Raw genomic sequence first — 15,223 nt, forward strand, 5'->3', positions numbered from 1 at the left:
TTACATAACATACACTGCAAATACCCACAGCTTGCTCACCAAGTCCCACCCACACCCCCAGCCGTTGTCCAAGGAAAATTGTCTACAATGATTCTGCTAATAAATCAATTATTATCAGGATAATAAAGAACAGAAGCAGTTTGTTTGTATGCACAAATTAAAAGCATAAACAGGTTGATGAGGAAATAAAGATGTCCTGAAGCATTGCAAAGAGATCTCAGAAAAAGAGGAAGTTTATTCCAAAAATAAAAAAGGGATATTGCTAAGTGGATTTGAAAAACTGCATGGAACCAACAGCTGCTTCAAATGGGAAGGACAATTAAATAAACACATTTGAAGATACCCAGTGAAATTACCTTTAATATAAAACTATAGCGATTTGTTCATGAAACAATGGTGAGTTCAATCTGGACCCCTCAAAATAAATCTACACGGAGAATTAAATACATCAAGGAGTCAGCATAATCAATAAGAGCATAATATCACTGAAGTTATATTTTCTTTCTGACTTGAAATGTAAAATAACTAATTGAGCAATAAATGAAACTAAGACAACCATATCTTCTTTTGTAATAAAGATGTAGGTCTTAAAGGAGAGTTCAGGGTCAATCTATGTCCAAGATATTAGAATGAAGCATCATATGTGACCATCATATGAAAAATATGCATATCAAAAGGATATGTGTATGTTTTACAAAACATGGGGGCTGTTATATTGAAAATACAGCTCCTTTATTTAGCAACCAGGATGCCAACACCCTGTATGATGACTGCTTTAACAGTTAGAAACACAACAATGTAAATATTGTACATCTTGTAGATCACACTGCACAATAGAAGATAATCCGTGAATGTGTGTAGCCATGGATGTATAAAGAGGGCGTTTACTAGCTCCGTTTTAACCGCTTGTTTCTAGCGTTTGAAAACACAAACGACTGATTCATGAAACATGTGAAGTGCATGGTGTCTGACCTGGGCGGGGCTTGTTGCAACGTGACATCACACACTCAAGCTGTGATTGGCTGTGCAAGTGTAAAATGCGGCTCGTCGATTCCGATTGGCTCTCAGTGGGTTTGTTCAACTGTTGAGTCTGCGCAGAAGGTGCGGCGCTGAAATTCAAATTTGAACAGTTGTTTTGTCCAGAAGAGGAACGAGAGGAGCTGAGAGCCGCTGTTCCAGGACACACCGTGTGTACACAACCTGTAACACACTACCTGTAACACACTACGTGTTTGATATAGTGCTCGACGAAGGATTAACTGTCCAACAATGGATCCGTTTACTGAGGTAAGTGAGCTCATTGAACACGCTAACGCCAGGTTGTGTAGCTAGCTGTCGTAAAGTTGACTCCACATCGTTAACGTAACATTTCTCACTGTTCGTTAGAAACCGGAGACCAACTTGTTTAGTTCTTTAGTACTTTAACGTATGCGATCGTGACCACGCAGAAATGTATGATAATGCATTTAAATGAGGCAAGTGGAAACATGTCACGTGTTTCTTTGTCTTGTCACATGTCAGCAAACACTAATCTGAAATAACCCTTCCCTTCTAACGTGTCGTTTCTAAGTCTGTAACAGGTCAGTGATATAACCAGGCTCCTACTATAACACCCACATCTGTGTACTTGATCAGTCCACTCTTAACATAACGTAACGTAACATAAAGTAACGTAAAGTAACGTAACGTAACATAACGTAACGTAACGTAATCCACATGAAACTGCTGAGTCTCCTTTTAAGGCAATGGTATGTGTCAGCACTGGACATGGTCCAAACCTTGACCCTCTGTAATGTTCTGTTTGCATGATGCATGCTGCCCCTCCTGCTGTTGTGAAGCTGACACTGGACATTATTTATATTATTTATATTATTTAACCCTGTAACTGCAGTATCCGGGCCAGTACAGTTTGAAAATTCAAATCCAGGAACAGCAGGAGTGGCTCATTCCTGAGGAATGCAGTTAAATGTGACCTCAGTTTTTCCAGCCTGCCTGGAGAAGTTGTGAAGGCGTTGCAGAGCAGCCACAGGAATGTGTTAGGGCATGCACAGTAAAGCAGACTGTTCATGGCCAAGGGAAGGGAATGTAAAGCAAACAGAGGCGTGTGTATCTTTGGTGGAGAAGAACTGATGTGTGTATCTGAAGCTAATAAAGTAACTCGTATAAAGACAATGTGTCTTCCACACATCCAGCAGTTATTCAGGAAGCTGCAGAATCAGTATGTTCTGGCTGAGATGAAGCCACAGACTAATTGCAAGTCTCAGTAACAAGTGTAATTATAGAAGAGGTCTGAGTGTTGCTCTGTTGAAGATCTTCCTCGACACCGTTTGACACCAACGACAAAGAAATACCTTTTTTTATGATCCACGTCGATTTGAAACTAACTATCTGGCATGTCGAGCGATGAGAAGAGATGCTCCTCTCAGACGTGACACATTGAACTCTCACTCTGGGAAGTAAATGAGCACGTTTCAAAAAACTATTCCCTTAAGGACATAAAGAGCAACTAAAGCCTGACATTTCATTTATCAACACTTACAAGTTGATTGGAACTGTGACTGTAGCTGTGTGAATGTATATAAGACAAGCAACAACCAGGCCCCCATATAATGTAATGTATAATGTAATTAATCCAATAGCCCGGCTATAAATAATAAGTTTATAATGTAACCTGTTCAGACGCTTCCTTCAGTTGCAGGTGGAGGTGTATTGCACCTGATGGGGATTTTATTTAAGTAAAACGCAGCCACTGGAGAAATCATTTAATCTTTTCTTTTGTGAAACCAGAAACTGTTGGAGCGGACTCGAGCTCGCAGAGAGAACCTGCAGAAGAAAATGGCAGACAGACCAAACGCAGCAAACAGACAGATGGTGAAAAGGCCCCGCGAGCCGCTGGCTGACAGCAACAGTGTGACCAGTGAGCCAGTCGGTGAGAACGGTAGGAACAACCGTCTTTGGATTGCTGTCTTTGAGCACTGAGGTGCGTCGCCACTCTTTGCTTATTCTCCTCATCACGTCCTCCCAGTTCCACAGGTGTCCTCCAAGCCTTCCCCCTCCAAGCGCAGGTGCTCAGAGGAAAACGTCCAGCCCGCAGCCGGTGAGGAGAACCAGGAGCCGACGATGACACGGGCTTTGGCCCCAATCCTGTCGGATCCCCTCACAGACAAGAAGCCTCCGACGGGCCCCGCCAGCGTGCGACCCGCCTCGTCCCTGGAGAGGACTGCGGTCCTGTCCCAGCCGGAGAAGATGGCTGCCAGCCCTGCTCCTAATCCTCCACGCAGCAGAGAAGCAGTGATGGTGTCTTCCAGTTCAGCCCCGCAGAGCAACAAGGAGCACCTGGTGGAGCACCTGGTGGAGGACTCGGCTCCTTCTGCTGCTGGCATGAAGTCTCGTCTGCAGAAGCTCGCAGAGCACAGGAGGTTTTGGGATGGCGACGGTAAGAATATTTTGTGTGCTGTTTGAGATACTTTTAAAAATGTATTTAGCGTTTCAGGGAAAGATATTCATGCAACATACTCCCTCCTGTTCAGACGCCCCCGATGCAGATCCAGACTGCGCCCCCCCTTCCCTGTTGAGACAAGCTGAAGTCCCACCAGCTGCCGCCCCCACTGTGTCCTCAGGACCTCCGGCGGGGAGGAGAGGCAGACTGGCCAACCTTGCTGCCACCATCGGGTCCTGGGAAGACGACCTCAGCCACGCTAACATCCCCAACCACGGCGCTAAAGAGAAGCCGGTTCCCAAGGGAGCAGTCAGAGACGCTGCTGTGGCCCCCAGCACTCAGCCAGGTGCTGCAGGCCGTGTGGGGGCAAGCAGCAAGTCTACGCCCAGCTCGCAGGTACATCAATCTACAGCATGAGCAGGTCTGCCTGTCTGATTTCATATGAGCTGTCTGCTTCTGTGAATTTGGCTGCTTTTTAAAATTTGATCTAATGTGAAGACTTGCATTCACTGGTAGTGCTTCATTATTATTATTATTATTATTATTATTATTATTATTATTATTATTATTATTATTATATGAAGGTGCTGTGTATTATTATTATTATTATTATATGAAGGTGCTGTGTATTATTATTATTATTATTATTATTATTATTATATGAAGGTGCTGTGTATTATTATATGAAGGTGCTGTTTATTATTATTATTGTTATTATTATATGAAGGTGCTGTTTATTATTATTATTATTATTAAGGTTTATTATTATTGTTATTATTATATGAAGGTGCTGTTTATTATTATTATTATTGTTATTATATGAAGGTGCTGTTTATTATTATTATTATTATTATTATTATTGTTATTATTATATGAAGGTGCTGTTTATTATTATTATTATTATTGTTATTATATGAAGGTGCTGTTTATTATTATTATTGTTATTATATGAAGGTGCTGTTTATTATTATTATTGTTATTATATGAAGGTGCTGTTTATTATTATTATTGTTATTATATGAAGGTGCTGTTTATTATTATTATTATTGTTATTATATGAAGGTGCTGTTTATTATTATTATTATTATTATTATTGTTATTATATGAAGGTGCTGTTTATTATTATTATTGTTATTATATGAAGGTGCTGTTTATTATTATTATTATTGTTATTATATGAAGGTGCTGTTTATTATTATTATTGTTATTATATGAAGGTGCTGTATGACTGCAGTATTTTCAGGCAGAGCTTCAATGAGAAGTCTACGATCTTGATAATTTATTGTTTTACTCCCTTTTTTTCTTTCATATTTATTTAGTTCTTATGCCCAGTTGGAACCGTAGACCCCCCCAGCACCCCCCAACTTGTGGTGTTTTTGAATATGCTTTATAAATAACAGGATGTGTCTTTTCTTAGCAGGCGTTGTTTTGTCCAGCAAAGCCGAGCCGGGTGATTCTCCCAAGTCCTCAGAGCGCCGACACTCCTGCAGCCAGGCCGGCGCTGAAGAGCTCCATCCAGGGGGGGGCCTTCCCCTCCAGCCCCCAGAAGAGCTCCATCCAGGGGGGGGCCTTCCCCTCCAGCCCCCAGAAGAGCTCCATCCAGGGGGGGGCCTTCCCCTCCAACCCCCAGAAGAGCTCCATCCAGGGGGAGGCCTTCCCGTCCAGCCCCCAGAAGAGCTCCATCCAGGGGGGGACCTTCCCCTCCAGCCCCCAGAAGAGCTCCATCCAGGGAGGGACCTTCCCCTCCAGCCCCCAGAAGGCCGGCCCTTCCTCCTCTACATCAGTGCCTCAAAGTCCCCTGAAGAACAAGGCCCTTTCCAGGGGGCTCACCCCCGCCTCCAGCCCCCAGAAGCCAGAACTCAGTGCCAGGCCCACGACTGCAGGCCCCCCCCCGGTCCTGAAGGACAAGGCCACTGCTGGAGGACCTGGTGAGCAGTGATGATCCAGTTCTTCTGTCTTGTTGTTGCGTCAGACGTGAGATGAGCTTTATGTACAGTTTGGTGTCGTGTTCTATATCAACAGTTCAGTTCATGGTGCCGCCTTTCTTAACAGCTTTTTAAATGTCTATAAAGGCGTTTAATGTTTACCCCCATGCAGCGGCGCCCCTCCCTGCTTCGTTTGTCGTGTTTGGGTCTGTTTGCTGTTAGTTTTCTCCACACGGATGAAAGAATAATATATTTCTTTCCTTCATTCCCATCAGGTGTAAAATCTTTTCTGGAGCGCTTTGGAGAGAGGTGCCAGGAGCGCAGTAACCAGAGCTCCCCAGCAGGGGGCAGCACCCACACCAAGACTCCCACTGTCACTCCATCATCAGCCTCACCAAACACCCAGCGGGTACATGAGCGGCTCAGAGCTGCACAGGCTGCACAGACCACCACCGCTGATCTCACACAAAGACAGAAGCTGGTACATTAATGTCGAGATGCTAATCGTCCTCTTGTTTCGTTTGGTGTCTCAATAGTGAAATGAGATTTAAAAAGAATCTGTCATTTCAGGAGAGGGAGTCTGAGCTGGCTCAGATTCGCAGTCGCTTTCAGAAAGGAAAAGATGTGTGGAAAAACAAAGAGGACGCTGCAGTAACCAATAAAAACACGGACGTCAAGGTTGGCCGACAAGAATCTGACTTCTTACAATGTTGTCTTGATTTCACAGCACGAGAAAGATATCCGGTGTGTTTAATAAATAATGTGCTTTTTAGGAACAGCTCGACAAACCAGTGGAGGCTGAAGTTGCCCGATGTGAGGATGAACCCACAGCAGCCTGTAGTGAGAGGACAGAGGCGCCCACAAAGAGCATCCCTGCAGGTATTCACCAACACGTCTTATTGGGGTTTGAAGAACTCCAGTGTTTGTGTCACGTGTGTGAGGGAGCAGTGAGCAGCAGCACTGACCAGCAGTGAGCAGCAGCACTGACCAGCAGTGAGCAGCAGCACTGACCAGCAGTGAGCAGCAGCACTGACCAGCAGGGGCAGTTTGGCCCGTCTAAGCTGTAAACTGCCTTTTGTATAAAGTTAAGAGTCACCATAATGTGTGTTTGGGACGTTGCATCTATTTCACTCTTGATGAGTTTTCGCCCCAGTTATCTGTACGGTGCACGTGTTAATGTTAAATAAGTGACGCATGTTTTCCATTGGACTTAAAGTCTTTGTTTCTTTAATGTTATGTTAGTGATGGTGCACTTTTAGTTTTAGTTTTTAAAAGTCATTAGATTTTTACTAACAACGTGCAAACACCTGGAAACTCTTTGTCTTTAAAGTGGGCAACATAAAATGTTTTCTAACATAGAATTTGTTAAATTGCAGCTCAGGCGTTGATGCTCTCGCCTCCAACCTCAACATCCAGTCCTCTGAGGGGGGGCTGCCAAACTGCAGAGAAAACAACCAGAGAAGAAGAAGAAGAAGAGGAGGAAGAAGAGGTGGTCAAGGAGGTAGAGCTGAATGTGGACCAGTCCATCAACTCTGCAGTGATCAACGAGCTGTTTGATGGAGTCCTGGATCAGAGTGATGATGAGGGTGATGAGGAAGATGCGTTGAATATCTCCTCCATGTCCCTCGTCACTCCGCTGGCAGAGACTGTGGCTGCTGTGATGAAGAGTCCAGAGAGAAGGATGATGGTGGGCACCAGCATGACGTCTCTGTCTGTCTGTTGCTTCAGTAACTGTGAGACAAACGTCTTAACAAAAACCTTTTCTTGTCTTCGTGCAGACGTCGACTCCGGCCAGCTCGTTCCTGGTGAAGAGCGACGTGTCGGACAACGTTTCCAAACCGAGCAAGTTCCAGAGAAGCAACATGAAGCACAGCGGCGACGCCTTAGACGAGGAGCGCAGACTTCCGTACAGGTCGGTGCTCTGGTGCGTTCAGGTTTCCTGTCCTTGATGCAGTGAACGCGTCTCTCACATGCGTCTGTTCTGTGTACTAGCATCGATGCCTATAGGTCCATCAGGGTGAAGGAGGTCGAGAGACCCACCGCCAAACAGGTGATCGTGAGAAAAGAGGACGTTAGTCACCGGGCGGAGGAACCCAGAGGATCCGGTGTCTCCAGTGTCAAACAGAAGATGAAGGTTCGAACGGTTCATGACAGATTACAGGACGGCTCGGTTTGTCCCACACGGCGTCACCACCTCTGTACGTTTCTGTATGTTTCTGTAGATTCTGACGAATGAGCTGAACCTGCAGCAGACGGTCATCCATCAGGCCAGTCAGGCCCTCAACTGCTGCACCGACGAAGAGCACGGCAAAGGCTCTCAGGTGGAGGCGGAGGCTGAGCGGCTGCTGCTGGTGGCCAGTGAGTTCATCCTCCGACGAACACTCGACGTTACAAGTTGTTGCATTTATAAACCTCGTAGTTTTCTTTATCTTTAACCTCTTTCTGTATTCACATATTAAAACCTTCTAATCGTTATGTATGTATGTATATAACATGCACTGCAGCCGTCTGTATATACTTTATGTTTATATGTTATGTTATGTTTTATATACTTTGGTTGTTGTATAGAAGCGTGACTTCCTGTGCTTGTTGATTGTGTCAGCGGAGCGGAGGGAGGCGCTGAAGGCCGAGCTGGACCGACTGAAAGGAGACCCGGCAGGCCAGAAGAAGTCCTCCGCAGAAGCTGCCGGCCTGTCGGCCTCCACGGGCTCCGTCACCCTGCAGGAGCTGCGCCTGCCTCTCAAGGCAGACTTTGTGTGCTCCATCGCCAACAAGCCAGGTAACGGTTCATGTGAATCTGTCGTCTCGCTGCGTCTTAAACGTGGAATAGAACTACAAGCTTTCTCTTCCTCTCTGTTCAGAGTCCACCAAACATTCCTTCTTCATAATGCTTCGTGCCGGAGCAGAGAACACGGTGGCCACGCCGTTGGCCAGCACACACCGCGGCCTCAGTGGAGACACGCTGGCCTTCCCCACCAAGTTCACCATGTAAGTCCTGTCGCTGCGGCGCCTCGTGGTGTCTGATCAGGGATGTTGCGAGGTGTACTTGACTTTGTCCTCCTCACTTCAGGTCTGACGTCTGCAGTGACTTTGCAGTTGATATTGAGGTTTATTGCTTGGTGAGTGTTTTTGTAAATTCTTAACACAACGTTACGTTTCGATGTTTCTGTCTCGTAACACACTTCACTGGTTCGTGTGTTTAGCATCGAGCTGCCGTGGAGAATAATGTCAACTGTTTACAATCTTGTGCATGAACTGATCTGCAGGTGCAGAAGCGCGACGTCTGCAATGACAAGAAGAAGAAACCAAAGTCCAAGGTAAATCCCCTCTTCTTCTTCTTCTTCTTCTTCTTCTTCTTCTTCTTCTTTAACATAGTGTGCGTGTGTGTGTGTGTGTGTGTGAACTCCTTCTGTAACTCCCTCACATGTTGGTGGGTGAGCACTGTGGGCACGATGACTTCACGTTCTGCTCACACAAGTTCATGATTTGTTTTGCTTTGATCTTTCCAGGCCATGACTCCCAAGAGATTCCTCGCCATCACTGTGAGTCTCTCAAACGTCTTCCTCTCAAACGTCTTCCTCTCAAACGTCTTCCTCTCAAACGTCTTCCTCTCACAATGTCTGTCTTCTCATCGGCCCGACGTTTCTTTAATCTGTTGGTTTTGTCTCTTGTCTTGCAGAAAAGTTCCCAGACACCAGGTATGTGAAAATATTAAGTGTGTGTGTGTGTGTGTGTGTGTGTGTGTGTGTGTGGTCATTGTAAAACCACGCTTGTTTTTTAAAGGAGAACTGGTTATCGAGCACTTGAATAAAGTTGAGACTTTCAGGAGACAGATTTAAATTGACTGAATGAATCTTTATTGGTATTAAAATGCCTTAAAGCTTTCAAAATGCTGAGACATGAACTGTTTCTTCCAGATGTTGCAAAACATCCAAAGAATTAGTTGCATCATTTATGTAAAAATTACCAAACACGGCAGTAAACGCAGCACGTCTGCGGTGCATCACAGGCGCGTCTGCGGTGCATCACAGACGCGTCTGAGGTGCATCACAGACGCGTCTGCGGTGCATCACAGACGCGTCTGAGGTAAATGGGTTAAAGTCTTAACTAACTGGCTTTAAGTTGCAGGAAGTCTGTAAAATAACATTTGTTAAACTGAAGCTGCAGATTCTGAATTAGTTTTCTGTAGTGCGGGTCAAACTACTCAATCCTACACTTCCCACAATGCAACTGGAATAGGCCTCTTGATTTGCCTCCCTGCCTGAAAGAAGACGTGACAGAAGTTCTCCTGAGAACAGTTGCACTAACCTTGAAGCTCAATGATGTCGTTGTGTCTGTGCAGTCGTGTCCAGTCCAGGAGGACCCAACGCTGTCCGCACCAGTAACTTCGTCCTGGTGGGATCACACCGCCTCAGTCTGGCCTCTGTGGGGAAGAACAAGTTCCATCTGGAGAAGGTGAAGAAGCTTTACTGTCTTCATGACTTCCTCTTTCTCCTGCTTTCTTACATGGCTGTTGTTTCTGACTGCTGCAAGCATCACTTTCATCAGGTGTGTGTGTGTGTGTTCTGTGTGTGTTCTGTGTGTGTTCTGTGTGTGTTCTGTGTGTGTGTGTGTTCACTGCTACACCAACATGTTCTCATTGCTTTTCCTCCGTCTGTTTAACCATCTTCAGTTTGCGTTGTGACTTTCATCTGTTTAACCACATCTTGTATCTTTTAACACTTTTGTTTAGATGATGATGATGATGATGATGATGATGATGATGATGATGATGATGATGATGATGATGATGATGATGATGATGATGATGATGAAGAAGATCTCTGAGCTTCTTCTAAAGTGTGTGTGTACTTTGATTGAAGGTGCCGTTCCTGTGCCCTCTGGAGGGCCACGTCTACCTGAAGATGCAGTGTGAGGTGGGCTGCAGGGTGGAGGAGAAGGGCTTCCTGGTGAGTGCAGCGCCGCTCCACCGCTGAACTGATGCTGAAGACGTTCTCACACGTTCTCACACGTTCTAACAAACACGTTCAAACACGTTCTAACACGTTCTCACACGTTTTAACACGTTCTAACAAACACGTTCGCACACGTTCTAACACGTTCGCACACGTTCTAACACGTTCGCACACGTTCTAACAAACACGTTCTCACACGTTTTAACACGTTCTAACAAACACGTTCTAACACGTTCGCACACGTTCTAACACGTTCGCACACGTTCTAACAAACACGTTCTCACACGTTTTAACACGTTCTAACAAACACGTTCAAACACGTTCTCACACGTTCTAACAAACACGTTCTCACACGTTTTAACACGTTCTAACAAACACGTTCAAACACGTTCTCACACATTCTAACAAACACGTTCTCACACGTTCTAACAAACACGTTCTCACACGTTCTAACAAACACGTTCTCACACGTTCTAACAAACACGTTCTCACACGTTCTAACAAACACGTTCTCACACGTTTTAACACGTTCTCACACGTTCTAACACGTTCTAACAAACACGTTCTAACAAACACGTTCTCACACGTTCTCACAAACACGTTCTAACAAACACGTTCTAACAAACACGTTCTCACACATTCTAACAAACACGTTCTCACACGTTATAACAAACACGTTCTCACACGTTCTAACACGTTCTCACACGTTTTAACACGTTCTAACACGTTCGCACACATTCTAACAAACACGTTCTCACACGTTTTAACACGTTCTAACAAACACGTTCAAACACGTTCTCACACGTTCTAACAAACACGTTCTCACACGTTCTAACAAACACGTTCTCACACGTTCTAACAAACACGTTCTCACACGTTTTAACACGTTCTAACAAACACGTTCTAACAAACACGTTCTCACACGTTCTCACAAACACGTTCTCACAAACACGTTCTAACAAACACGTTCTCACACATTCTAACAAACACGTTCTCACACGTTCTAACAAACACGTTCTCACACGTTCTAACACGTTCTCACACGTTTTAACACGTTCTAACAAACACGTTCTCACACACTCACACGTTCTAACAAACACGTTCTCACACGTTCTAACACGTTCTAACAAACACGTTCTCACACGTTTTAACACGTTCTCACACGTTCTAACAAACACGTTCTCACACGTTCTCACAAACACGTTCTCACAAACACGTTCTCACAAACACGTTCTAACAAACACATTCTCACACGTTCTAACAAACACGTTCTAACAAACACGTTCTCACACGTTCTCACACGTTCTAACACGTTTTAACAAACACGTTCTCACACATTCTCACACGTTCTAACAAACACGTTCTCACACGTTCTAACAAACACGTTTTAACACGTTCTCACACGTTCTAACAAACACGTTCTCACACGTTCTAACACGTTCTCACACGTTCTAACACGTTTTAACAAACACGTTCTCACACGTTTTAACACGTTCTCACACGTTCTAACACGTTTTAACACGTTCTAACAAACACGTTCTAACACGTTCTCACACGTTTTAACACGTTCTCACACGTTCTAACAACGTTTAACACGTTCTACACTTTAACAACACGTTCTCACACGTTCTAACAAACAGTTCTCACACGTTTAACACGTTCTCACAGTTCTAACAAACGTTCTCACACGTTCTAACACGTTCTCACACTTTAACGTTCTAACAAACACGTTTCACAACTCAACGTTCAACAAACAGTTCTAAACCACGTTCTAACAAACACGTTCTCACACGTTTTAACACCCGTTCTCAAACGTTCTCACACACGTTCTCACACGTTCTCACAAACACGTTCTCACAAACACGTTCTCACAAACACGTTCTAACAAACACATTCTCACACGTTCTAACAAACACGTTCTCACACGTTCTAACAAACACGTTCTCACACGTTCTAACACGTTTTAACAAACACGTTCTCACACATTCTCACACGTTCTAACAAACACGTTCTCACACGTTCTAACAAACACGTTTTAACACGTTCTCACACGTTCTAACAAACACGTTCTCACACGTTCTAACACGTTCTCACACGTTCTAACACGTTTTAACAAACACGTTCTCACACGTTTTAACACGTTCTCACACGTTCTAACACGTTTTAACACGTTCTAACAAACACGTTCTAACACGTTCTCACACGTTTTAACACGTTCTCACACGTTCTAACACGTTTTAACACGTTCTAACAAACACGTTCTAACACGTTCTCACACGTTTTAACACGTTTTAACACGTTCTAACTAACACGTTCTCACACGTTCTAACACGTTTTAACACGTTCTAACAAACACGTTTTAACACGTTCTCACAAACATGTTTTAACATGTTCTCACACGTTCTCACACGTTTTAACACGTTCTAACAAACACGTTTTAACACGTTCTCACACGTTCTCCTTTCCATTCTCCTCCTGAAGACCATGTTTGAAGACGTCAGTGGATTTGGATCCTGGCACAGGAGGTGGTGTGTGTTGTCTGGATACTGCATCTCCTACTGGACCTACCCAGACGACGAGAAGAGAAAGGTAACGTGTGTGTGTGTGTGTGTGTGTGTTTGTTGTATTTGCTCAGTTTCCTGAGTCACAGCTGAGATGTGTGTTTTATGTGATGTTGTTGTTTCCTGCACATCGTCTGCATCGTGCGGCTCTGCTGGATGATCTGCGTCATGACGCTGTTTCTAAATGACCTGGAACCTCTGCGGTGTTTCTGACACGGCGTTCTTTCTTCTGTCAGAATCCCATCGGTCGTGTCAACCTGGCGAACTGCACCAGTAAGAAGGTGGAACCGGTCAACAGGGAGTTCTGTGCCCGACCCAACACATTCGAGCTCATCACGGTGCGACCGCAGCGAGAGGACGACAAAGAAACACTCGTCAGCCAGTGCCAGAACACCATGTGTGTCACCAGGTAAGTACACACACTCACTCACTCACACACTCACTCACTCACTCACTCACTCACTCACTCACTCACTCACTCACTCACTCACTCACTCACTCACTCACTCACTCACTCACTCACTCACTCACTCTAACCTGATGCATGAAAGTGACCCGGCTTGTGTCTCTGCAGAAACTGGCTGAGCGCAGACACGAAGGACGAGAGGAATCTGTGGATGAAGAAACTGAACCAGATCGTGGTGGATCTGCGGACGTGGCAGCCGGACGCCTGCAGGCCGCTGTAATCCCTCTTCTAGCGTTGGACTGTCGGTATCCACAAAGTGCAACACGGTGTCAGAATTGTTAAATATTTGTACTTTATATATTTTACAGGAGATTAGTAATCACACGCAGAAGGTGTAGCTCGGAGGAGAGTAAAGCCATACTTTTGAAACATGTCAGTATTTTGTGTGAGTTTGGCGCCGTGTCTTTAACGTGCTGCTTTAATGTTTGGGCTCGTGTTGCGTCGACACGCAGCGCCTGGCTTTAAGTCGTGGTTCAAAGCTGAACTCAATATATATATATGGTGTTGGAATATAATGAATATTATTTTGAGTTTATCACATTCTCTCCTGCATGACGGCACAGAACTATATATATCTTTAGTTACTCGTTGCAGGACTTTCACGTGTTTCTTGGCGTGCACATGTTTGATCTCAGTTATTGCTCAGCTTTATTCTCTTTGAAACGTTTGTTCAGTGTTTACTTGCTTCAGCGTTGAAGGTAAAGTCTGTTCCATCCTCGACACGTTCAACACGTTTATACCTGAATGCAAAGCGGAGTAAACGACTGATTAGTGACGGTTTTTAAATGATCTTAAACCTTTTAGTGTAACCGTATTGGTGTTATGCTGATGCCTATATATGTTTTATCAGCCGGACTTCACTCTGGGTTTTAAAAAAGGCTCATTAGCAAACCGCTGTAATAATGTTCAGGCTCCTGTACCCTGAACATTTGGGCAAAGTGCAGATTTATTTATTTTCAAAGGAGTTTTATTTGTAAAAGCTCAAAGCGATAACATCTGTAGTGCCGCAGGAGCCGCAGGTGCCGCAGGTGCAGCAGGTGCCGCGACCACACAGACTCTTAACTTCCTCGCGTTGTGCTCATGGAGAGGATGTAACAGACTACCTGCAGCTAAATGTTCTTTCAGAGTTGTAAAAGATGACGCTTTTTTATCATGTTTATAAAGAATACGAACTTCACCAGATGTGTTTCTGCACGTTTGTCAGGTATTTGTGGATTCATCAGATGAATAAATAACGTGTTCCATTCGACCAAAAGAGCTCGTTACTGATGCTTCCTGTTGTTTTATTGAAATGTAACATTAAATTGAGTCTTCAATGTGTTTTCAGAGCGATGATGTTTTTAATGTTTTTAATGTTTTCATGTGCTAGAAAAGGAAAGTGACTTTTGTTAACTTTATTTATAACGTTAACCAAAAAGCTAATGCATTGTTGCTCTATTGTCAACACATGCCTTTTCATTTACAACAGGAACAGCTGTTTAAAATTAAATATGATATTTAATCTGTTACATGTTGCAGCATTAACCACTCGAGAGTCTTTTCTTAAGACTCGGAGCCAAAAGAGAATCCAGCTGCGCTGAAATGGCCCAAAACTTTGTGCAGCACATGGTGCACGCAGCACTTTGTGCAGCACATGGTGCACGCAGCACTTTGTGCAGCACATGGTGCACGCAGCACTTTACTTGCACAACCTTTTCATTTTCATTCTGCCATGCAACACCTGTGGACACCTGGACGTTACAACCTTATGTTATTGTGAAACATGTTTTAAAATCATGAAAACAATCAGAGCAAAAGTTCTTATTACACAAGTCAAACCGCTGCTGTAATGATTTCTGAATCTGTTTGGTTGAGTGCAAACTTGTTTCTTGCAGCAG

The 15,223-nt window shown here is 44.2% G+C and overlaps 1 protein-coding gene across 3 annotated transcripts; it reads left to right on the plus strand.

The window, feature by feature from the left end:
- Positions 1 to 1,070: 1,070 nt before the first annotated feature.
- On the plus strand, positions 1,071 to 14,667 carry anln (anillin, actin binding protein). 3 transcript variants are annotated; one of them, XM_029443616.1, is made up of 24 exons: positions 1,071 to 1,287; positions 2,788 to 2,938; positions 3,026 to 3,436; positions 3,531 to 3,835; positions 4,857 to 4,958; positions 5,001 to 5,367; positions 5,640 to 5,845; positions 5,935 to 6,042; positions 6,138 to 6,243; positions 6,741 to 7,051; positions 7,143 to 7,276; positions 7,357 to 7,498; positions 7,587 to 7,722; positions 7,967 to 8,143; positions 8,226 to 8,352; positions 8,435 to 8,483; positions 8,631 to 8,681; positions 8,874 to 8,906; positions 9,044 to 9,062; positions 9,707 to 9,819; positions 10,227 to 10,313; positions 12,801 to 12,908; positions 13,117 to 13,289; positions 13,455 to 14,667. In XM_029443616.1, the coding sequence occupies exons 1-24, from the start codon at positions 1,270 to 1,272 to the stop codon at positions 13,564 to 13,566; spliced, it is 3,546 nt and encodes a 1,181-aa protein (XP_029299476.1). In that variant the 5' UTR covers positions 1,071 to 1,269; the 3' UTR covers positions 13,567 to 14,667. The 3 variants fall into 3 exon arrangements, with proteins under 3 accessions (XP_029299476.1, XP_029299474.1, XP_029299475.1); XM_029443614.1 differs by having other exon boundaries at positions 4,857 to 5,367; XM_029443615.1 differs by having other exon boundaries at positions 4,860 to 5,367.
- Positions 14,668 to 15,223: the final 556 nt, after the last annotated feature.

The sequence above is a fragment of the Cottoperca gobio genome, chromosome 11, assembly GCF_900634415.1.
Source record: "Cottoperca gobio chromosome 11, fCotGob3.1, whole genome shotgun sequence".
NCBI classification, from domain to species: domain Eukaryota; kingdom Metazoa; phylum Chordata; class Actinopteri; order Perciformes; family Bovichtidae; genus Cottoperca; species Cottoperca gobio.

Coding starts and splice junctions, on each gene's coding strand:
- anln (XM_029443614.1), top strand. Junction 7,052..7,142: donor GTCCAGAGAGAAGGATGATG/GTGGGCACCAGC, acceptor GTCTTCGTGCAG/ACGTCGACTCCGGCCAGCTC. Junction 8,144..8,225: donor CTCCATCGCCAACAAGCCAG/GTAACGGTTCAT, acceptor CTCTCTGTTCAG/AGTCCACCAAACATTCCTTC.